This window comes from Symphalangus syndactylus, chromosome X (genome assembly GCF_028878055.3).
Source record: "Symphalangus syndactylus isolate Jambi chromosome X, NHGRI_mSymSyn1-v2.1_pri, whole genome shotgun sequence".
Lineage (NCBI taxonomy): Eukaryota > Metazoa > Chordata > Mammalia > Primates > Hylobatidae > Symphalangus > Symphalangus syndactylus.
In genome coordinates this window covers 110,923,961-110,948,361 of record NC_072447.2, presented here as the reverse complement: position 1 = coordinate 110,948,361, position 24,401 = coordinate 110,923,961, and the positions used below count along the sequence as shown (strand labels likewise).

General features: G+C 39.1%; 1 protein-coding gene across 3 annotated transcripts in view; it reads left to right on the top strand.

Annotated features, from left to right (window-relative positions):
• Nucleotides 1-1,852: 1,852 nt before the first annotated feature.
• Nucleotides 1,853-24,401, top strand: part of MORC4 (MORC family CW-type zinc finger 4) — a 59,448-nt gene continuing 36,899 nt past the window's right edge. For 2 of the 3 annotated variants that reach the window (XM_055268619.1, XM_055268618.1), the window contains exons 1-8: nt 1,853-2,197; nt 2,316-2,388; nt 8,678-8,810; nt 15,829-16,046; nt 16,782-16,929; nt 20,550-20,682; nt 21,009-21,137; nt 23,277-23,396. In XM_055268619.1, the coding sequence (XP_055124594.1) occupies nt 2,096-2,197; nt 2,316-2,388; nt 8,678-8,810; nt 15,829-16,046; nt 16,782-16,929; nt 20,550-20,682; nt 21,009-21,137; nt 23,277-23,396 (1,056 nt within the window). In that variant the 5' untranslated portion in view covers nt 1,853-2,095. The remainder of the gene's footprint in view (nt 2,198-2,315; nt 2,389-8,677; nt 8,811-15,828; nt 16,047-16,781; nt 16,930-20,549; nt 20,683-21,008; nt 21,138-23,276; nt 23,397-24,401) is intronic. The other variant, XM_055268620.2, reaches the window with a different exon arrangement.

The following is a 24,401-nucleotide window of genomic DNA, read 5'->3' as shown; positions in this document are numbered from 1 at the left end:
AAAAAGAAGAAGAAAAAGAAGAAAAGGGATATAGAAAACAAGTGCCTTAGTCAGATCTGGCTGCTGTTAACAAAGTACCATAGACTAGGTTGCGTATTAACAGCAGATGATCAGGTTCTGGTACGGTCTCTCTTCTGGGTTGCAGAATTCAGATTCTTTCTTGAGTCCTCGTGGAAGAAAGAGGATGAGAGAGCTTTCTGGGGTCCTTTTTATGAGGTACTAATCTCATCATGAGGGTTCCACCCTTATGACCTAATTACTTGGCAAAGGCCCCAACTCCTAATCCTAATACCTAATACCATCACATTGGGAGTTAGGATTTCAACATACAAATTTTGGGGGGGCACAAATGTTCAGTCCATTGCAGCAGGTGTAGCAGTCTTGATAATTACTGCATCTGAGTAATAAGTACATGGGATTCATTATATTGTTTTCTGTACTTTTGTGTATTTTAAAAAATTGAAGAAAAGATAACTAAAAAATAGACAAATGTAAAGCACCCAATGGGGGTAAAAAATGATGCTCAAAGGACATAAACAGGCATTTATAGGAGATGCAAATGTATACTAAACATTTGAAAAGATATTCAGCCTTACTGGTAGTCAGGAAAATGCAAATTAAAACAATAAAGAGATACTATTTTTTATTGAAAAGACTGTCAAAAAGTTAAAAGATTGGGACCATCTAGTGCTATGAACATGGCAAAATAGCGCTGATTGTTGCTGGGAGGGCAAATTGCCTTACAGTACTTATTAAGATTAAACCATGCACATGCTATTAGATGCAGCAGTCTCGTCTTTTGGAATTCATTCTGTGGAGATAACAGTATCAGAAATTAATGACCTGTACATCAGTGTGTGAAGGAGCATTTTTTGTATTGTCAAACTCAAAAAAAGAGGACAACCTAAATTACCATAAAGGAATGGTCAAATAAATTATAGTTCATTCATGCCATAGAACATTACATATATTTTTAATGAATCTGTTTTTCTATTATCAGTGTATATTTATAGTATATTAGAAAATACAGGTAAGAAAAAAGGAAAAAGTGTCTAGTTCCAGACCCAGAGATATCATCTTGGTGTATATCAAGTGGTTTTCATTGTGTGTGTGTGTATGTATGTATGTATGTATGTGTGTGTGTATATATAAATATGTATGTGTGTGTATATGTGTGTATGCATGTATATGTATATATGTATATATGCATACATATATACTTGTTTTTCGAATAGAAAAGGCATCACGCGTTCCACAATATGTTGTAACTCCTTGTTTTCTTCATTCCTTCATGAATATTTTTCTACATCAACACATACTTATCTACAAACATGGCCTTTAAGAACTGCATGGTATTTCATTTTATGCATACTTCATAACTCGACCAATCCCCTACTTGGCGGTATTTAAGTGACTCCAATTTCTCCCTTTAGAAACACCGTCCCTGCATGCTAGCAAGACTTTGGAGATAGTTTGCTAATTGCCTTCCAGAAAGTTCTGGGTGCTTCTGGAGGCATTTGAGGCAGAGTAGGTAGAATGTTTTCCCATCAGGCGAGCTTGCTATCTTCCCAGATAGCAACACTGTAGTCTTTAGAACTTGAAAGACTTGTCTTATCTTGCCTGTTAGTCATGCAGCCTAAGCGGGACCAGGTTCCAGAAATCCCATGCATGCTCTCCCTCCTCTTGCTTCATTCACGCCCCTCCCCACGCGCCCCCCCCGCCCCCGCCCCCCGCGCTTTCCCGCTCGGCGGCCTGGCCTATGGCAAACGCCAATAATTAATTAGGGGCGGGGATCAAGGAGCGGCTGTCAGGAGGTCGCCATATTTCTGTACGGCCCAGAGGCAGCCCGGGCAGTCGCCGGGTCGGTAGAGGTGCTGACAGGGCGGAGCCGCCGCTTGGCTCAGCCGGCCTCACCCCTCCCGCCCGGGACAGGTGGCTGGAGCGCGCCCCGCCTCCGCCAGCTGCGAGTGGGAGCGAGGGAGGGCCGGTCCCGGACGGTCGCCGCCAGCTGCGAGTGGAAGCGAGCGAGGGCTAGTCCCGGACCGCCGGGCCAGGGGTCCGGCGGCAGCAGACGGGTACCGTGGCGGCCAAAAAAATGCTCCTGTACCGAGGGGCCCCCGCCGGCCCTGGCGCGCCGGGCTGCGGGCTGGCCCGGCCCGGCGGCGGCCCGCAGGCCTTCGGGATCCGCCTGAGCGCGGTAGGTCCGGGGCCCGAGGGGGCGGACGCGCGCGCGGGCCCCTGGGCTGCGGGGGGCGCGCGGGGAGGGCCTGGCGGGCCGAGGCCTCACGCGGGACGGGACCTTCTCTCGCCCCCAGATGAGCCCCCGCTACCTCCAGAGCAACTCCAGCAGCCACACGCGACCCTTCAGTGCCATCGCGGAGCTGCTAGGTGAGTGGCGAGGGCGGGCCCGGCCGTGTTCGCCCGAGGCAGTAGTGCCAGCGTGGTGCCGCGGACGCGAGAGGAATGCGCAGAGCCGCGCGGGGCGGGCCGGGGCTGGGGTGGGGGCCTCGGAACCGGCCCCGGCTCCGCAGGCGGAGGAGGGGGATGGCTCTCTCGCCAGGAACTAGGTTCCGCTCATAAAACGGAGGAAACGAGGTGTGTCCGAAGCGTTAAAGACACCAGTGTGGTTTTTCTCTCGCGCTGGTGATGTTCGGGCACTTTAGGATAGCTTAGTTAGTAATCAAAAGGAGATGCATAAAAACCTCGGGCCCCGAGGCAGCTGGGCTCCGCAGGGGCTGGCGACCGACGGAGGATGCCTAGCTAGCAAAGGGGCGTTGTAGAGGACCGAGGCGGGTCCTGGGGAAAGGTCTGGTAAGCGGAGTTCCTTAACTTTTGAGACAAGAAAGTTAGGAATGATGGGACATCTCTTAAGAGATGACACGAGTGCATTTGGCTCCCTGCTACTGCGGAGGGCTAGGTCCGTGGTCCACGAGCGCCCTCACACCGCTGGAATGAATATTGAGGACTTAACCTCTCGCTCCACCGGTGTTTGCTTTTAAAGTGTTTTCAGTTGATCCCTTCAAGCCAATTACACCAGTTTTTGCAGTAGTGTGCTACTGTGTGGAAAGCAAAGAAGAAACGCAGTCCTGCACAAAACGCAGCAGCATACAGGGCGCATTATACATGCTTTGAAAATCGAAAGAAGGAAGAAGTGTTTATGGGCAAGGTTGCACAGAACAAACTCTCGAAAATGTTTTCAAAGCTCCCCAAATGAACCCCGGTCTCTACTTAAGCAATCGCTGTGGCCATGCCATGAGAGTTATCTTGGGTAAGAAGTCAATGGGTAGCAGGAGACTTACTTGGAAGGGTGATAAGAATGATAGAGACCTTTGATGATTAACCATAACACGGAATGCTTTACAATATGTATAATTTAATTAGAAGGTGAAAGGCAAAAAGTGGAGTTGATACGTTTGGAACCCTAGAGCAGAGGGACTGTATCTTTGAGGTTTGGTGCTGTGCCTTGGGGCTGTGCACTGAACCTCTGCAGAATGGAACACAATCCAAGTTAAGTATGTAATTTACAAGAAAGACTACAAGGGAGTAAAAAGTAATGATTTACATAGTGGGGGATGGGAAACCGAAATGTCTTGTTCTCTCATGGTTGGCACGGTGCAGAACTTGATATACCTGTGCTGTGCTTACTGTACTTTCCAGGTGACTTAATGAGTTTCCAATTTGTAATTTTGAATATTTGTGATTTTGGCCATAAGCATTACCTTAAAGAACCTAAGCTGGATCTAAGACGTCCAGTATTAGCGCGAGTATGTGTATGTATTATGCACACACATGCATGCATACATGTATACAAACATAGATTTTAAGACCAAATAACAACTATTTGTGAAAATATTAATAATAGGGAAACGAGAGAGCAAAGTGTTAACTGGCAATCCAAAGCTTTCATTTTAGGTTTTCCTTCAATCATTTTCTCCACTTAAGCATTAATTTTCTAGTGAATCATTCATTTGGTAAATATTTATTGAGCACCCACTGTGCGCAAGGCCACTGTGGTAGGCACAAAAAGATTCACTCTTCTAGTAGGGGAGATAAAACATGTACAGAAGTTTTATGCTTTGTCTAACAACAAAATGGAAATCGATATATAAACAAAGATAAAAACAAGTGCTGTGGGAGTTCAGAGGAAGGAGGAATGGCTTCCAGTTTATCAGGAAGAGGAAGGTTAGGAAAGGCTTTGTGGAGGAGGTGACATTTAAGCTGAGATTTGAAGGATTGGGACATGTGGATATGGGCGGGGAGGAATTCCAGGCAAAAGGAACAACTGCTTGAACAAAGGCATGAAGGATATTGAGTGGAGTTTAATTAGAGCATGGGGTTCACAAATAGTAAAAACGATAGGTACTTAAAAAGTTTACAAACAGCTTTCACAAATAACTTTTTAACATTACCATTTGAGGTAAGCATTTATTTTCATCCTGCAGATGAAGAAAAAGAGGTTCAGAAAATTTAATTGACTTTTCCAAGATTACATGTATACTAAGTAGCAGATCCAGGACTCAAACTCAGGCCTTTTTATTCCAGATACTAAGTAAGGATGAGGTTAAAAAGGTCATCTGGGATCAGGATGTGACTGGGAGGCTCCAGTATTTGGCTTTTTAGCCTGAAGTTTTCTGAGCAGGGGAATGTCATAATCAGAGCTGTGCTTCAGGAAGGTCAATCTTGCAGCAGTGTATAAAATTGAAGGAGAGAGAGATATGGATTTATATGACAGTTAGGAGGTTATTGCAATAATCCAGATGAGAGGAAATAAACTCTGTAAGAGACTGACAATGGAAATAGAGTAAACAGGATATGAGAGAGTCTAGGGATGTATAGGGTAAAGGAGAGGGAGGGATAAGAAAATTACTTAAATTTCAAATTTGTGGTCTCTTCAATGCTAACCTTGTGTGTGTTTGTAACAAAGGAAGAATAGGCTTGTGACAAAAGGTGATGACCTTACCTTTAGGTAGGAATACTTTTAGATACCTGTAGGATTTATGTAGGACAGTAGCTCCACCCTTGGCAGTCTTTCATGTAGCCACCTATAGGCCATCCTCCTGGAACAGGGGAGGATGGGAGCCTTATGATGCTATGAAACAGAAAAGGATGAGAGGCTTGTGAAGCACTACCTCAAAGCCATCTCCCACTTGCCATCTTATCTCTCCTGGGAGGCTGTCATGGAATAGTTTCTCATTGCCTCCTAGATTCTGATGAGATACGAGAGCAAGGGGAAGGTAGAGATGGGGTCCTCCCATGAAGGGATAGCACGAGCCAAGTTAGGAGAGAGAAAACTCCTTGTGATCCGGTAGCACATGGGATTATGTGGCCAGGTTAGGGAATGAAGACACTCCAGCATCTGATAGCACACTTCTCACCTAAGTGGTGGGCAGGGAGAGAGGAGTAAGGGTTCTTTCATTGTGCTACCTGTTCATTGGTTGGATGGGCCGGGTTAGGGGAGAAGATAGATTTTCTAGGATCCAATAGCATTTGCCATGTATTGGTAAATTTTTGGAGGGTTAAGCAGCAAGAAGTAGGATTGAAACCAGCCTCCAGATCAGTGCCTTGTTATCATAAGTTCATTTATTGAGGCCAGCCTTACTATTATTGTAATTTCATTTGCTGAGACCGAATGAAAGGCCATGTAAAACTGAAAGTAAGTACAAAACTGTGCTTGCTGGTGCCTCTCTACTGATCTCTCTTTCCCTACTGCTCCAGCTGACCCTGGCCTCTTGCATGCCCCCTCCCCCTTGTATTCCATGAGCTTCCAGCCAAGGAGATAAAATGTTGAGCTGCTCCTGGTAGCTACATTGTAACTCCTGAAGTGCCTGTGTTAAAACTATTTGGTGTGTTCCTGTAAAAAAAAAAAAAAAAAAAGTACCTAGTAAAGTTCGGGCAAAACTTGCAGTAAAGAGGAAAAGAATTAAGATGATTTTGTGAGAGGCCTTTGAGCTGATTCGTTAAATGCACCGTTGGGTAAACATGTAGTTGCAATTGATACGTGTTACATGTTTGAATCGTGAATGTTCACAAATTGTTAGAAAAAAAACCTCTATGTCCAAAGTTTTCAGTGTATAAATGATGTCCAGTTGATTGACAAGTTGTATCATCAGTCACAGTGCCTTTGGTTGTCTGCCAGCAGGAGTGTCTTGATCAGTCCCAACACAATTCATGGCCTGCTTGCCGAGTAAAGGTTCTTGAAACAGTGTAGGCAGCTGTGTAATGCTGAATCCTTTAGTCAGTTAAAGAAAAATACTGCTGCCTCTTACAAAGTAAAGAACTACATTTCTGATAAAGCTGCCATTATAGGACAGACTTGTAACTCCTGCCAAAACTTAGCCCACTTGTCTTGCCACATTATATGGGCCCTAGGCCCCCAACCTGGTCCTTAAAGATTGACTATATCATCCATCAACAGAAGAATGGATAAAGAAAATGTGGTATATAGACACAGTGGAATACTATTCAGCTATAAAGAGAAGGAAATACATCATTTGCAGCAGCATGGATAAACTTGAAGGACATTATGTTAAATGAAATAAGCCAGGCACAGAAGGCAAAGTATGTGGAATGTTCTAACTTCTATGTGGAAACTAAAAAAGTACTAAGTAGCAGATCCAGGATGCAAACACAGGTCTTTTTACTGGAAATACCAAGTAGGGAATGAGGTTAAAAAGGTCATCTGGGATCAGGGTGTGACTGGGAGGCTCCAGTGTTTGGCTTTTTAGCCTGAAGTTTTCTGAGCAGAGGAATGTCATGATCAGAGCTGTGCTTTAGGAAAGTTAATCTTGCAGCAGTGTATAAAATTGAAAGAGAGAGATACAGATTTATAAGAGTAGTTAGGAAGTTGCTGCAATAAGCTTAGAAGTAGAGAGTGGAATAGTAGTTACTAAAGGCTGAGAAGGGTGGGAGGGGGGATAGCTAGAGGTCGGTTAATGGCTACAAAATTATAACTAAGATAAATAAGTTCTAATGTTTTATAGCACTGTAGGATGGCTATAATTAATAACAATTAACTGTATATTTTCAAATAGCTAGAAGAATAGATTTTGAATGTTCCCAACAAAAGAAATGATAAATGTTTGAGGTAATGAATATGCTAATTATCCTGATTTGATCATTACACATTGTATAAGTGTATCAAAACATCACATTGTATTCTATAAATATGTACAACTATTATGTGAATTAAAAAAACAAAAACACAAAAAAGTGGCTGCTACTCATATGAAATAAACTTTCCCTTAGGGCCTTCTAAATGAAAAAAAAAAAAAAAGATTGACTATACCAGGCCTCTTAATCCCCTTCTGGGACTATTGGTGATGCCGTACTACTGTTAAGACGTTTTCCGTTTACAGTCAGTGACAGTTTTATCAGTGACTCTGGCAATACCATTGTGACCCTTGAAATCTGTTTTGTTTTATTTGATGAATATTCCACATATCCAAGTGGCTGTAACTGATATCATTAATTGTATTATAAAAAATGGGTGTTTTGCATATTTGTAATACTTCTCTGGATTGTAAGGGGTGTTCCCGGGAAAAAATAATATAACTTGATCAGTAGTAATAGAACAAGTATATGGCCAGGACCTGACCTGGCTGTCTCAGCTTAGCTTTTTGGTATCACTAAAGCTGTATAGGATACCAGGGAAAGGGAAGAGGGTAGAAGGGAAGGACTCTGTCTTGCTCAAAGAGCTTAGCAGAGACAAGAATGATTAAGGAACCTATCCAACAGATTGTATAAACTGCCCCTCAATTGTGGCCAGTGAGCCACATTTGTCAGTGATTGACAATTATGTAGACTGGTGCCTGTGGCAAAAACATGTGGCAACTAGACAGTGGCACCCCCTGGGGTTGTGGATGTGACACAATTGTTAGACTATGGCAATATTTGATGTCTTTGGAGTCTTAAATAATTAACTCATTGTGAAGACATAAATCAGGAGGAATCGTGAACCTATGTATTTTTTCTACTTTAATTCTATGTTCTCCATTTCCTGAAAGGATGGACAGCCTTACCTTTAAAACTATTACAAAATACCTAAGCAAAAATCACTCCCTCTAAGTATGCTTGCTACCATCACTGAGATCTAGGCAGGCAATTAAGTCTTTTGATTTTAAACTCTAACCCTTTTGGTGCCTCTTAGGCTATAAACAGGAATGGCAGTACTCTCTGTGTTCTTTAACAGAGGAGGTGATGTAAGAAAGAAGAAAATAAAATGATCACAAATAAACCGTAATGTGTGTAATATGCATCATCTTTTACCAAAGTTGCTCGTTCAGCTTTTCTCCGTAGCCACTCTTTACTGTATATGTATATAAACAGTAAAGGGGCTAAAAGGCAAGAAGTAATAAGACAAAAATGGAGCAAAATGCTTTGTATGTGGGAGTAGTTATTAATACTTTTTTCTAAAGACCCTGAAGTTTGAAGGTGGAAAGGCAGATTGCATATCGCTCGTATGAAATCTAGAAATCAGCTTTAGAACTCAATCTGCCATCATCTCTTTTGTTCTCTATAATTTAGTAAGTGCACTACCGTTAATGCTCCCTGATACCTTCTCAAACATCCAAGTGAAGGAAATAAAGGACATTTTCTATGTCTTGGAGTCACTGAACTAGAGATTTTGATACAATATTGGAAAAGGGGATCTAATATCGCAGATTTCTACCTTTTGCAGATAATGCTGTAGATCCAGATGTATCTGCCAGGACGGTCTTTATAGATGTTGAGGAGGTCAAGAATAAATCTTGTTTGACCTTTACCGATGATGGATGTGGGATGACACCTCATAAACTACACCGAATGCTCAGGTAAAAATGTCTTCATTGTCTTTTTCTTGTCTTAAGCTCATGAACCTTATTTAAGGCTTCGTAATTTTCATTAATATTTTGCTTTCCTTTTGTTCATTCAACAAATATTTATTAAGCATCTCTTATGTGCCAGGGCACTGGTTATTGAAACAAATACTGTTCCTGCCCTCACAGAGCTTTCAGCCTAGCTGGCAATTCAGACAATTAAATAAGTAATGAAAAGCTATAAGCATAATGATAAGAAGGTACAGAATGTTTGAGACGAGTCATCAGGGGAGCCCAATCTGATCCCAGAGGTTAGGAAAAGTATCCTAGACAAAATGATATTTAAGCTGAGATCTAAGGGTGAGTATAGTTTAACCAGCTAAAGGGGCAGGGAGCAAGGGATGACAATTCACACAAGGAGAACAGCAAATATAAAGACCCAGAGGCCTTCGCTAGTCCGAGACCTCCAATTTATATTAACCTAAACTCTTAAATCAGAAGTATTGGAGTTGGGATGATTTGTTGATTAGAACCATGAAGGTACCTGGGTATAATCAAACCCCATGCAAGATAAATAGAAGGCATTCAGACACATATTCTTTAAAGGTTTTGCAGTAGAATCACAAACTTAGGAAATTCTCCTTTCTAACTGTTGAAGCTTGTGCTAGATTTCTATTGCCACTGTCAGTTCATTGAATCACTTTAAAACATTTGTAGTTGAGAACATAAGTTTATACTATATCATCTCTGCATATCACTCAGTGGAATATGAGTGTTCCTTCAACTCCTTCCTTCTCTCTTCCTTTTAGCAGATGGGGTTGATTACTTTCCCTGTGGCTTCCTGAACTTGAGTGTGTGAAGCACGAGTAACAGTGGTGGAATGCTGTGGAGGAGGGAAAGGGCTCCAAACTATAAAAATGGAAAACAAATTCATGTGGTTGTAGTTACCCTTGTAGGTATTCTAAATCAATTACTCTGTTTGTAGGGAAATCCCTTTGATCCATCAAAGAAACAAAAATGAAATTTGGGCAAAGTAAGTGGTTGCGTTTTAGCACTCAGCAGTCTGTATACCTTGTGTCTCAGCCCCTCCTAATTAGAAGACAATTTGAGGAAAACCTCTAAAAGTGAAACAAGAATTGTGACCAGTATGTTAGTGAAGGTAGAAAGTTGGCCCAATCCTTTAACTTATAACATGAGTTTTATATCCTGAAGTTAATATTATATATTAAGGAAAATACAATTTTAGATGGGACAGAACCAAAGCATTTTTATGTTCAATTCTGTATGTACTAGTTGGTTGTTTTCCCCTTAAAATTACTTGTCTTCTTATTTTTTGAGACAGAGTCTCGCTCTATCACCCAGGCTGGAGTGCAGTGGCATAATCTCAGCTCACTGCAACCTCAGCCTCCTGGTTTCAAATGATTCTCATACCTCAGCCTCCTGAGTAGCTGGGATTATAGGCGTGTGCCACCATGCCCAGCTAATTTTTTTGTATTTTTAGTAGAGACAGGGTTTTGCCATGTTGTCCAGGCTGGTCTCGAACTCCTGACCTCAAGTGATCCACCCACCTCAGCCTCCCAAAGTGCTGGGATCACAGGTGTGAACCACCACACCCATCCAAAATTGCTTATCTTCTTAATGACTCCTTCCCATCATACCTTATCCCATTGACATGGGTGTTGAGTAGTGGGTCCAGCACATCTGATCTTCCATTTTGTCTGTGGGACTACATCTGTGAAACTTGGTTAGAGTTATAAGGTAGAAGGGAGGAGAAGAATGGTTTCAAAATAATTGCCACAATTTTTGTTCCAGATTCATTCATTTATTCATTCAACAAATTTTTATTGAGCACCTATGTGCAAGGCACTGGAGATAAAGTGGTGAACCAGATAGACATGATTCTTGGCTGACAGCTTAGTGAGAAAGAACAAAATTGACTAGTAATATAACTAAATAGGCTATTCCACCCAGTGGTAAGTGCTATGAAGGTAGAGCACAGTTTTTTTGAGAGCATATAACAGGGATCTAATCTAGTCTAGGGAATTAAAAAAGGCTCCCCTGAAGAAATGACATTCAAATTGAAATGTGAAGAATGAGTATCACCCATTCAAATTTTTTGTTCTCTCCCCAAGGAGCAAAATAGGCAGAAACTTTCTTAGCTATAGAATTTTCCCTATCATACCAAATATGTTTCCCACCAATTTGAGCTGGGCAATTGTTCCTCCTATTTAAAAAATAATTTTAGAAAATTATTTTTATGAGTCCTTAATGTAGTATATGTACTGAATTGTATTTGTGATTGTAACTTGAAACAAACTTGAATCAGCTAGAAGATACCTTTTTTTTTTTAATTAAAAAAAAATTTTTTTTGAGATGGAGTTTCACTCTTGTCCCCCAGGCTGGAGTGCAATGGCTTGATCTCAGCTCATTGCAACCTCTGCCTCCTGGGTTCACACAACTCTCCTGCCTCAGCCTCCCAAGTAGCTGGGATTACAGGCAGGTACAATCATGCCCAGCTAATTTTTGTATTTTTAGTAGAAATGGGGTTTCACCATGTTGGCCAGGCTGGTCTTGAACTCCTGACCCAAAGTGATCAGCTCGCCTCGGCCTCCCAAAGTGCTGAGATTACAGGCATGAGCCACCGTGCCCGGTGAAGATACCATTTATTTAAAAGAGATCCTTTAAGGCCAAGCATGGTGGCTCATGCCTGTAATTCTAGCACTTCCAAAGGCCAAGGCAGGCAGATCGCCTGAGTCCAGGAGTTTGATACCTGCCTGGGCAACACAGGGGGACCCTATCCTTACAAAAAAATACAAAAATTAGCTGAACATTTTGGCATGCACCTGTAGTCCCTGCTACTCAGGAGGCTGAGGTGGGAGGATTGCTTGAACCCAGGAGGCGGAGGTTGCAGTGAGCCAAGATTGTGCCATTGTAATCCAGCTTGGGCAACAGAGGGAGACCTTGTATCAAAAATAAATAAATTAAATAAATAAATAAAAATAAAAGAGATTATTTAGTCCAATCCTAACTTCTAGCGAAGGATTCTATTTTTTTTTTTTTTTTTTTTTTTAGATGGAGTTTTGCTCTGTCGCCAGGCTGGAGTGCAGTGGCGTGATCTTGGCTCACTGCAACCTCCGCCTCCTGGGTTCAAGCAATTTTCCTGCCTCAGCCTCCCGAGTAGCTGGGACTACAGGTGCACGCCACCATATCCAGCTAATTTTTGTATTTTTAGTAGAGACGGGGTTTTACCATGTTGGCAGCCAGGATGGTTTCCATCCCTTGACCAAAATGCTGGGATTACAGGCATGAGCCACCACACCTGGCCTGAAGGATTCTATGTTTTCTGTTTTTTTTTTTTTTTTTTTTGATGGAGTTTTGCTCTTGTTGCCCAGGCTGGAATGCAATGGTGTGATCTTGGCTCACTGCAACCTCCGTCTCTCGGATTCAAGTGATTCTCCAGCCTCAGCCTCCCGAGTAGCTGGGATTACAGGCATGCGCCACCACACCCAGCTAATTTTGTATTTTTAGTAGAGACCGGGTTTCACCATGTTGGTCAGCTGGTCTTGAACTCCCTAACTGAAGTGATCCGCCTGCCTCGGCCTCCCAAAGTGCTGGGATTACAGGCATGAGCCACCATGCCTGGCGCTGTTTTCTACTTGAAGGCATATTACTTTTGTATTTGGAAAAAATAATAGAAGTAATTATGCAAATTTATTAAGCCTACAGAAGTTCTATTTGACCTCTAACATTTGTTGTTACCCTGTCCACACTTTCCAACTCTTTATGCAGCTCTATTTTCAGGCTGATAAAATAGTTGTGTAACTGTAGCAACAGTTTCTTCCATAAACATAGAATTTCATGAAAATCAAATTAAAAAGGAAAATCCTATTATTAAATTCCTTTAAGGTCCACAGCTAATTATCTTTAGCTTCTGGGGCTAGTGTGTGGATCAGTTAGTCTGTATATTCAGCTGCCTTTTTCAGCAAGGTGGAAAACCTCTTTCAAAGTTCAAAGACTAAAAACAGCCACAGAACCACAGAAGGTATTTGCTACCTGTGCTCAGAAGTGCACTTCCTAGCAGGTGTATTCTTCTAAAACAATAGCTGGAGAATAACAGTCTGCTTAGCACTCTTTCATTCTTTTATATTACATATTAAATCACAAGTATACCTAGGAAATAGCAGTGCCTGCCTTTGTGCACCCATGGATTTTGCCAAGGTTTGTTTCATTGGTCAGAGTCTTTATTTATTTATTATTTTTCTTAACTTTTATTTTTGGTTTGGAGGTACACGTGAAGGTTTGTTACATAGGTAAACACGTGTCACGGCAGAGTCCCAATTTAAATTTACCTCTCTGGATTCTGGATCCTTGACATTTTAAGATACTCCAGAGCAAGCTGCTGTATTTTTGGATTCCACTAGAAGTGCTGGTATCCAAGCCACCTTGATGTTTAAACAGTGTCGTCTCTCACATGAGAGGATAGAGCAGGACTGACTTAGCAAATAGAAACCACCTAAGCCAAGTTAGCTCTGTGGAAAATTATTACTGAGCTATAGCAAACTATCAAATTCATTCCTACAATTCTATTGTTATGTGTGGTGAGGGCTTTTGTGTTAGGTAGTTATTCGATTGGTACCTGACATTCATTCTGCCAGTTTGCATTTAAATAGAATGCTGAACATGAGAACTTAGGTGGAATAAAAGAGCACACAGGAAGAGTTAAGTGAAACACAGTAACAACAACAAAAATCCAGAGTTTATAGCTCCTCTCTTCTCATTATTCTTATCCTTTTCCATTCTGGTTCTGGCCTGGCGCTACTACTTATCTTCTCAACCTTGTATCATCATTTGGTCTCCTCAAATTAACACAGTGAGGGTTTATACTTTCAAAGGGAAAAAGAGGTGATAGATGGTGGAAGAGGCTAAAAAATTAAGGGAGTTGTAATCTCCCTGTTTTCACCACTTTCCCTTGATCACCTAATTGAAGCTTTTGTGGTATAAGAGAAAGTTAAAGTCCGGTTAACCATACAAATTCATTTGAAGTGGTGTGTAAGATTACTATTTATGAAGAGCCCTGAGTTTTAGGTGTGACCTTAGGTCTGAAGTAGGAGTAGGGGATAGCACATGACAACTATCAGAATGACTTCTAGAGTTAGTTTAAAATTAATGTTTGAATACTACTTTATACTTAATGTATTTTGCATACAGTATATAATTTAATCCTCATAACAAAGCCATTTTTTTAAAAAGCCGATTCTTCCACAAGAAGAATGGGAATGCCTGAATCTTACTATTATGTCTGTATCCTGGAATACTAAGGCCCATAGGCAACACAAACTGAATGTTCTTTTTCTTTTTTCTTTTTCCAAAGGACTGCTGCCATGGAAATTACCTTTTTCTGTCACTAGATTTATTTGTAGGATACACACAGCTCCTATAAAGTGTCTACTCTAGAAGGACATATGGTATTATTGTATAATGCTTTGAAATAGAAACTTAAAAGGTGGTTCCCTTTCTTAGTGAGTAAACACAAAACCACAGCCTTCAGGAAGTAGAAATCAGATACCTCAGCTCTCCATGCTCAAAAGAGTAAAATTGTTAAAGATCAGCCTGCTCAGTCATGGTCTGCCCAGAGTATCTATTTTATTGATGTTGAGAAGCACCTAATCTGTAATATATGAAGTCCTTCCTTAGACTATAAACTCTGAAGGCAAGAATCACGTCTCTCTTATTAAAAATTGTCTCTAGTGCTTAGCCCAATGCTTGGCACAGTGTAGGTGCTTAGTTTAAATATTTATTGAATGAATGATAGTGCACAACATTGTAAAATTAGTCAATCTGGAGAGAAACAATCCTTTTTAGTATGATTTTTTTCCTTTATTGATACCTAATATTTTACATATTTATGGGGTACATGTGAGTATTTTATACGTGCATAGAATATGTAATGATCAAGTGAGGGTGTTTGGGGTTTCCATCACCTTGATAATTTATATGTTGGTAACATTGGAAGTTCTCTTTTCTAGCTACTTTGAAATATATGATGTATTATTGCTAATTATAGTCACCCTGGTCTGCTATGGAACATTAGAACTTTTTTCTTCTATCTAACTATAAGTTTGTACTCATTCGCCAAACTCTATTCATTTCTCCTTCTCATCCTGAGAAACAATCCTTACAATTAGTTTTATTGATGGTGAGGGAAGATATATAATCATTTTATTTTTAATTTTTAAAGTTCTGTTATTTTGGTGTGTACCTGAATGGAAAATACAAGGAAGGGAAAGGTTCTGGCTTCCAGATTAAGCTGATCAAAAGGGGCTACAGAGATTGTTGAGGTGCCTAAGTGAAAGGTCCTTAATAGAGCAAGAGAGACTTTATACTGCAACTGTTTGCTGATATTCAGAGGCAGAACTACCTATTTTTATCCTTTGGCCACATTCCAATGAACTGTCCCAACAGATGGAACAGAGACTAAGAATTGGAAGGGTTATCCTTTGAGTGGAGAGTTGAAATTGTCAAGATAAATGATCCCTGACTTTCAGATTTCTAGAGGATGATATAAACAGGTTAGGAGATGTCTAATCTAGTACCTCTGACCAATGACAATATCTGGAACTTTTGTTACCCTCTCTAGATAACTACACTTTTCACCTTACCCTAACTTTACTTCTACAGCAATCAGAGCTGTTTTATCTAGACAAGAAAGGCAGCTGCCCAAGGCCTTCTCCAGCTACGTTAGCTGGTGAAAAGGGGCCCTTTTTTACATTTATAAAGTGTGACTCTAACGTAATGGAACTATTTATGTACACACAAACCACACAGGAAAATTAGTCCCATCACCCCATAGTAATTTCCTATGTTTTTAACCTAATAGTTTTGCCCATAAATACCAAAAGGAATAAAAAAGGAAGGACTTTTTACAAGTGTTATTTATTTGTAGGCCAAATATTCTGCCTGTCACCTATCTTAGGATGCTTTTTACCTTTCTGATTTCTTTTTTTCTGATTTGTTTTTTCTTGTGTAATTGCAGCTTTGGCTTTACAGATAAAGTAATAAAGAAGAGCCAGTGTCCCATTGGGGTCTTTGGTAATGGTTTCAAGTCAGGCTCCATGCGGCTAGGAAAGGACGCCCTTGTCTTCACCAAGAATGGGGGTACTCTCACTGTTGGACTTCTATCACAGACCTATCTGGAATGTGTTCAGGCCCAGGCAGTTATTGTACCAATTGTTCCATTCAACCAGCAAAACAATATCCTTTCTGGAAATGGAGAATGTTGGTTAAAAATTAGTCTAATCTGAGTGTTTTGATAGTAACCTCTTCAGGTCAAATCCAACTATCAGAAGTTTTAAAAGAGGTATTCAAATGTCTTAAATTTAACTGGAATTTTTCTCTATTAAATATTTAAAAAATAAGTAGAACGTTGACATAAGCTTAGAAATGTTTTTGCTATATTGAAATTTTCATTGTTAGGCAGTTTGATCTATATAGTATATTTCTGCTCTACTACCACCCTATGGTAAAGCTCTGAAGGCCTTCCTTTTTTTTTTTCCCTAAGGATAGCTACATTTGCATGAATAGGCCTAGAAACATACTATTTATCAGCTTATATAATAGCAGAATAGCTCATTTCCCTATATCTGCACAGCTGTTACTTCTGTTAGACACCTGGTTCTCTTGACTGGAACAGTATAGCAATAAGGTTTTAACTTATTGCTTCCAAAGAAGTTAAAAAATGAAGCCTTTGATCTTTTAAATATAAGACTTTGTTTACATGATATCTTTGAAGCTATATTCTGCATGGGCAACTGATTTTGGAGCTTGTCTCTACAACCTTTCTCCATTTTTCACCTTTCCTCCTTCTATAACAGTAATATGCATGCTTTATGTCTGTAGTTTTGTCTAAATATGCAACCCAAAGGGCAGATCTCCCTTCTCAATAGCATCCTAAGATATTATTTTTTCTTTGACTATATTTGATTTTACAAAAAATGATTATTACCGAGGATTCATTGCCCAGCCTAGAAGCCATCTTGAACTATTCCATTTTCAACCGTGAAAATGACCTGCTGGCCCAGTTTGATGCCATCCCAGGCAAAAAAGGCACTCGTGTTCTCATTTGGAACATCCGCAGGTATAGTATTCCAAAGGTGATAGATTCTAATAAACAAAGGTAGTGTGATGAAACACATTTTTATTTATTTTTAACTTTTAAAATTTTTATAAAAAGACAGGGTCTCATTATGTTGCCCAGGCTGGTCTCGAACACCTGGCTTCAAGTGGTATTCCCTCCTTAGCCTCCCAAATTATTGGGATTACAAGTGTGAGCCACTGTGCTTGGCCTAGCACATTTTAGTAACTCTTTTTAGAGAAGCAAAGTAGATAAATTTTAATATATATTTATATCTCATTGCATACTTTTATGTAACTTTGTCTTAGAAAAACAAGAGTTCTGGCCGGGCGCGGTGGCTCATGCTTGTAATCCCAGCACTTTGGGAGGCTGAGGTGGGCAGATCATGAGGTTGAGAGATCGAGACCATCTTGGCCAACATGGTGAAACCCCGTCTCTATTAAAAAAAAATACAAAAATTAGCTGGGCATGGTGGTGCATGCCTGTAGTCCCAGCTACTTAGGAGGCTGAGGCAGGAGAATCGCTTGAACCCAGGAGGTGGAGGTTGCAGTGAGCCAAGATCACGCCACTGCATCCCAGCCTGGTGACAGAGTGAGACTCCGTCTCAAAAAAAAAGGAAAAAAGAAAAACAGAGTTCTGTTTGAGATAGTGGTTCTTGTTGGTAAAATGTGGCATGTTTAAGGTGGAAACACACATATCCTGAGGCTATTGCCACAGATAATTAAGACAGTTTAGCATATTCTAAGCTCCTCAGAATCCTTTATAAATATCTATTTCATATTCATGGACATTTTTTTTTTTGAGACAGAGTCTCTCTTGCCCAGGCTGGAGTGCAGTGGTGCAAACTTGGTTCACTGTAACCTTCACCTTCTGGGTTCAGGTGATTCTCATGCCTCAGCCTCTCAAGTAGCTGGGATTACAGGTGTGTGCCACCACATCTGGCTAATTTTTATATTTTTTCTAGAGACGGGATTTTGCCGTGTTGGTCGGGCTGATCTTGTACTCCTGACCTCAAGTGATCCACCCACCCCAGCCTCTATTACTGGCGTGAGCCACTGTGCCTGGCCAACAGGCATTTTTTTAAGTTTGGTAATTGATAGTTATTTTACCTATTAGACAATGACAGTGAAGTATGAGAAAGAAAAATTAGAGTAAACAAAGCACAATAAGATCTTTAAAAAATAAGGAGTTCTGTATTAGTGCTTTCACAGTAGCTGGATTAGAAGTAGAAAAATCTGGCCAGGTGTGGTGGCTCACACCTGTAATTCCAGTACTTTGGGAGGCCAAGGCAGGAGGATCACTTGAGGCCAGGAATTTGAGACTAGCCTGGGCAACAAAGTGAGACCCTGTCTCTTAAAAAAAAAAAAAAAAAAAAAAAAAGAAGAAGTAGAAAACGTCTTTGAAGCAGATAAATATGAACTATAATGAGACTAGGTTAAGATCATGTCTTCAAAACTAATAAAACAATCTAGAAATACTTTATGCTATTTCATTTGTTTAATCTTAGCATGTCTAATAGAATACATTTAAGAATGGATTAACACCTAAACACTAAAAAATAACCCTAAAAACCTTTAATATAAAATAGAGGTATTACTGATATGTTTAATAGAAAAGATTATCAGATACATGTATTCATCCTTTTCTCCTTATAAGGGGTGAAGTATTTTGTCTCATTTACCTGGGTAAAACAAATAAAAACAATGCTGGTTTATGTAGAGAGTACTGTACTTAACAATTAAAAGAAGTGTGACTCACACATTGGTAATTTAGATCTTCCCTGTGTCCTACTGAGAAAACCTCAAGTAATATAGTTTGTATTACAAAGAATTTTTTGAGGTATTTCCAGTGATTTACATATCTTAAACAGAACTTTTTCTTTGTATGTCGTTTCCCAGTTATGTATATGGTACTAGGTGGCATACAGGTTGACTTTCCCTAATCCAAAAATCTAAAATCTGAAATGCCACAAAGTCTAAAACATTTTGAGCACAGACATGACAACTCAAAGGAAATGATCATTGGAGCATTTCGGATTTTGGATTTTTAGATTAGGGGTGCTCAACCAGTAAGTATAATGCAAATATTTCAAAATCCAAAAGGATCCAAAACACTTCTGGTCCCAAGCATTTCAGTTAAGGGATATTCAACCTGTATAAATAAAGGATTACATGGTCAAATAAATTTGGGAAAAGCTGACTTAAAGTTTACTGTGTTGCTTTATTGTAGGACTTCTGAGACTCATGGAGTCCTTTAATATACTAATGTGCATTGAAAATACATAAAAGAGCAATGTAGTATGCAGTATTTCCCAATCAATTTTTAAAAAGTATTTCTTCAGGTTGGGTGGTGGCTCACACCTCTAATCCCAGCCCTTTGGGAGGCTGAGATGGGAGAATCGCTTGAGCCCAGAAGTTGGAGGCCACAGTGAGCTATGATCATGCCACTGCACTCTAGCCTGGGCAGTAGAGCAAGACCCTGTCTCTAAAGAAAATGTTTCTACAGACCTTTTTTCCTTAGATGGGGAAGGTGAGGGACAAGGAGGACAGAGAATCTCCTCAGGGCATATGCATTGGGGTCAGGTGGGATAGTAAGAATCAGAATTATCCTGGAAAATCCATAATATGCTATTATACATTGACATGGGTATGATGCAGACAACAGATCATAATGGCTCTGGTGCAGCCCTGTAAAAGGAGCTACAATTTCAACATAGCAGCTCTGAGCTTATGGAGCCTAAAGTATGAAGCAGAGTTATCACTAGAGCTCGAGGTGACTCTGAGGGCTAAGAATTATTTCTCAATTTTATTTGATCATAGAACTTTTATGTATTTATTTCTTTTTAAGAGTATCTTGTGAGATTACTGTTCCACAGAACAAATTTTGGGAAGTACTGTTCTGATATATACGTTTTTTCTAAAACCTGTCATTTGAGTTTTTTCCAAGAATAAAGATGGGTCTTAACGTTTTTTCCCTGGCAGCAGTTAGTGATATAGCTCAGGGTCTTGGAATGGATCAAAACCAAGTGGCCCAAAAATATTATGGGAAGAAGAAAGGTCCTTATGAAAGGAATGTTGGTACCATTATGTTTAAATGATAATTCTATAAATGGTATCCTAGAGGACTAGTAAATATATGCTGCTTTTATAACAATCTTTTTTCCTTTTAAGAAATAAGATTAGATCTGGGGAGATCTTAGTATCTTATTAGTCTGAAGTTGGTAGAAATGGGTTTTGATTCATCTGTTCATTCAGTTGGGGAAAATGATGTTGAGTGACTTACTAACAATACCCAGAAAGCTTGTGTCTATTTTAAGATCCCTCTTTGAGGATAGCTGACATCCATTTGATTTATCAGATCATAGACATTCCACATTCTTTTTTCCTTATGAATGTGGCATCATCACCTCTATGAAAGAGTAGATTTGTTTAGAATGGGAATACCCTTAAGTATTGTCTGATCCTCTACCCAAGTAGTTTGTAGTTCCTTTGCACTTGTAGTCAGGGAAAGAAACAGATACCTGAGTTTTGGCTCATATTGTTTTTTTTCTTTTGGGTTCCTAGTGCATTTTTTGTCCTTTGGAGCCAGTTTTTGTTAGATTGGTACTTGTCTCTTTTCCCCAGAAATAAAAATGGAAAATCTGAGTTGGATTTTGATACAGATCAATATGACATCCTGGTATCAGACTTTGACACAGAAGAAAAAATGACTGGCGGTGTTACCTCTGAGCTACCAGAAACAGAATATTCTTTAAGGGTAAGTAAGAATGGTTTCTCAACAATGAGAGGTAAGATTTCCTATAACCTGAAAATACTATAGAACAAGATCTTCTTTTAGTTATACAGAGATAACAACCTTTCCAGCCATGTGCTAGTATTCCTTTTTATTGTCTCCGTTGAGACAGTTTAGATAATATAGTTAGCAGTACTTTAGTGTGGTAGTTTACATAGTGTAATAAGGTATAGAAACTGAGCCAAATCTTTGCCCAGCATAGATATCAGTTGGTAGCAGTGTTTTATGGGGATGTCAGCGGAATTGGCAATATCACATATTAACTTTCCCTTCACCATTCTGTTCCGTAGGCATTTTGTGGTATTCTATACATGAAGCCACGGATGAAAATTTTTCTGCGTCAAAAGAAGGTGACTACCCAGATGATTGCCAAGAGCCTGGCCAATGTAGAATATGATACATATAAACCTACCTTCACAGTATCCTTACAACTGTACTACTACATGAAGTTGACCTCTTTATTTCAGGATTAAGTTTTCAGGTTGACATAGAAAAACAAAAACTTTCCCTTTCAAATTCAAAAATGTATGTCATAGTACACATTCTATTACAGTGTACTCTGAGGAAGTCTTTCTTAAATGCCAATCTGTGTACCATTTTTATCAGAAATCACCTGGAAACTGTTGAAGTAATAGAATCCTTTAAATTTATTTTCTAGTAACTAAGCACCACTCTTGGCCAGAGAAACATGTTTACACTCTATTTGCTTTATCAAAGGCATTACCTAGTATGCTTTGTCTTTCCCTGACCAAAAATGAGAACTCATTGGTCTCTTTTTTCTCCTTTTTGAGAACACATATCTTGGCTACTAGGAATGTTTTCTTAAAGCACTAAAATCAATTTAATAAAGCCAGAGCTAGCATTGTTTGCTTCTATAGGTGAATTAGTTATAATCTCACCATGTGTAGACTAGGATGTTAGTGCCATAGGTTTAACAGAGCCAGTCTAAAGAAGTGCTTGCCAACTACTGTTTTAGGATATAACGCATACCTGTCTCTAGCTTTTTCCTTTTGTGGGTTTCTATCAGGGAAACTTCTATGCATGCATTCTATATGTTACCTCAACTCTTCTCAGACTCCCTTCCCATTAAACCAAATTACCTTCCAATATTATAGTTTGGACTAAACAGATTTACTGTAGGCATGAGTAAAATGAAAGTCCTAATAAAATTTCCCCCAAGGTCACTGAGGAACAAGATCATTGACACTAACTTATTTACTTCTCAATTATCAAAGGCCACTTCTTTCATCTTTGTTCTCTCTCCTTACGCTAATTTGGTGAGTCTCCTACCCCACTGTACCCTCACTCCATAATTTGGAATTTAAAAGTGCACAACAGAAAGAAAAATTTGACAATCTTTATCTTTACAAAGTTAATTTTATGGCATAGGATTTTGGTTTGTTTGCTTGCAGGAGTTTTGTCTTGTTTTATTTTTGCGTTAGAATAGGTCTTATTTGAGGTTTTATGTGAACTGCTAGAGCCCAGAACATTATATATTCTGAGCCAAACATCACTGTGTTGTGAACCCACTTGAGTCATGTCTTTGTATCATATGTGACCCATTTGTTATAGGGTTTTGATGCAAGTAGCTTGTCTTTTAGAGGGGGCATGGAGATCATTTTTTGAATAAGTAACAAAAGTAAATTTTCATTCAACTCATTTAGACATGAAGGTTTCTTAGTATTTGTTTTAATGAAAATCTCAGTTTCTCTATCTCCCCTTTATCTTTCTCACTTACTTACCTTGGTTTTTAAATTAAGTAGGACTTGTTAAAAACTCATCATTATTCATGTTTTACTTATAATAATCAATTGTCTTCATTTCATTTATCCGAGCTTGTTAACTTCTTCCCATGAAATATATCACTACAGGACTATTCATTGTTCTTTACCTTTGCTTTTGCTTTCATTGTGTTTGGTATGGTAAGAAGGATTTACCTTATTGAATATAATTGTACAGATTTGTATTGGACCATTTACAGCTCTTATCAGAACCTATGAGCCCTAGCAGCAAATTGAGCAACTAGCAAGGGCTAAGGAATGTTTTATGATTATTTATCAATTTTTAAATCACTGATGGTGTTTAGATATCTTTTCTTATAGTCTTTCTATGCATATGTGTGTGTGTGCATGTGTGTGTGTGTGTGTGTGATATTTTTATAATCTGAGCATTTCCTGATATTCTCAAATATTTCAAGGACATAATTTTAAAAGAGCTGCATGTGGCTATATCAACATTTATTTAATCATTTCTTTATTGTTGAACATTTAAATTATTTCTGTTTTTCTGCTTTTATAACAAATTGAAAAATCTCTGTAATTCCTAAACGTTTGTGGGCCTCCCTGACTGTTTCTGTGGGATAAATTCTTTAAAAGAGAATTACTTGGTCAAATATTAAGAATATTCTTAAAGCTATTGCAACAGATGTTTAAATGCCCTCTCAAAAGGTTGTCCCAATTTATGTCCCTTGGTATTTGATGGTTTTTGCTATAATATGGTGCAAAATTTTGTCATTGAAGTCCCTGGTATGTTTGTCTCCTTAACAATGTTCTTCTCAGAATAAGCAGGTGAGAATCACCTTTGGGTTCTCTTGCAAGAATAGTAACCAGTTTGGAATAATGATGTATCATAACAACCGACTCATAAAATCTTTTGAGAAGGTGGGGTGCCAGGTGAAGGTGAGTAGTTAATATTTCTTTGTCATAGGAGGCTGAAAAGAGTAGGAAGAGAATTTAAAATTTGCAAAGGGGATAGGCTCATTAATGGCTTTTACTCCCATCTTATGATGCTGATTGAATTCTGATCCTGGAATTGTGTTACCAGTAAGCTGTCTTGTGTTGAAATCTCTTTCTACCTCTCATTCTTCAGATGTTAATCAACCCAACAACTTTACTGAATGCATTTTCTAAGTAGCTGTTAATAAGAGGCAGAATTAGAATACCAGCAAATTTACCATGTGTGTCAGCTTATTTGTGTTTTAGGTAACTCTTTCCATTTTCTTGGAAAGACAATAAGGCATAATGGAAGGCATATAAAATACAATGGTTGAAGACCAGGATTTGGGTCCTGAATTTTCCATTTACAAGCTGTGTAACCTTGGATAAATTGTTTGATTTATCTGAAGCTCAATTTCCTGACCTTTATGTAAAGTGGAAATAACAGTAATAAGCATACCTGCTTTGCCTACCTCGCAGCTTACAGGGTTGAGAGATTTAAATGGGATAAATAATGTGAAAATATTTTTTAAGCCACTCTATACAAATTTTACCATCATCTTTAATGTCTTAATGATTATTTAAAGTAGTAATGTCTACAAGTATCCCTTTTATTCCTATTTTACAGATAAGATTGCTAAAGCACAAAAAAATGACGAACTGCTTCATCATAGTAAGACAGTTATATAAAGTCCAGGATAGCTCGTTTTCAGCCTATTTTGTTTTCCCTTGTTATAGCACCTTTAGACAACTCGTGTTTGTGTTCCAGTCCAATTACACCTTTACTCAATTTCTTCCATTAAAGAATTAGAATATGATTTAAATCTATAAAACTCTTGCGTCAACTTGTAATTAATAATTGCTGTAAGTGTGACTCTCTTTAGTAGTTGTTTGGTGGCCTATGTATATGGGAAAATTGTTTATTTTAATATAGGATCAGATAGAACCCTTAAAATTGTTTTCAGATGA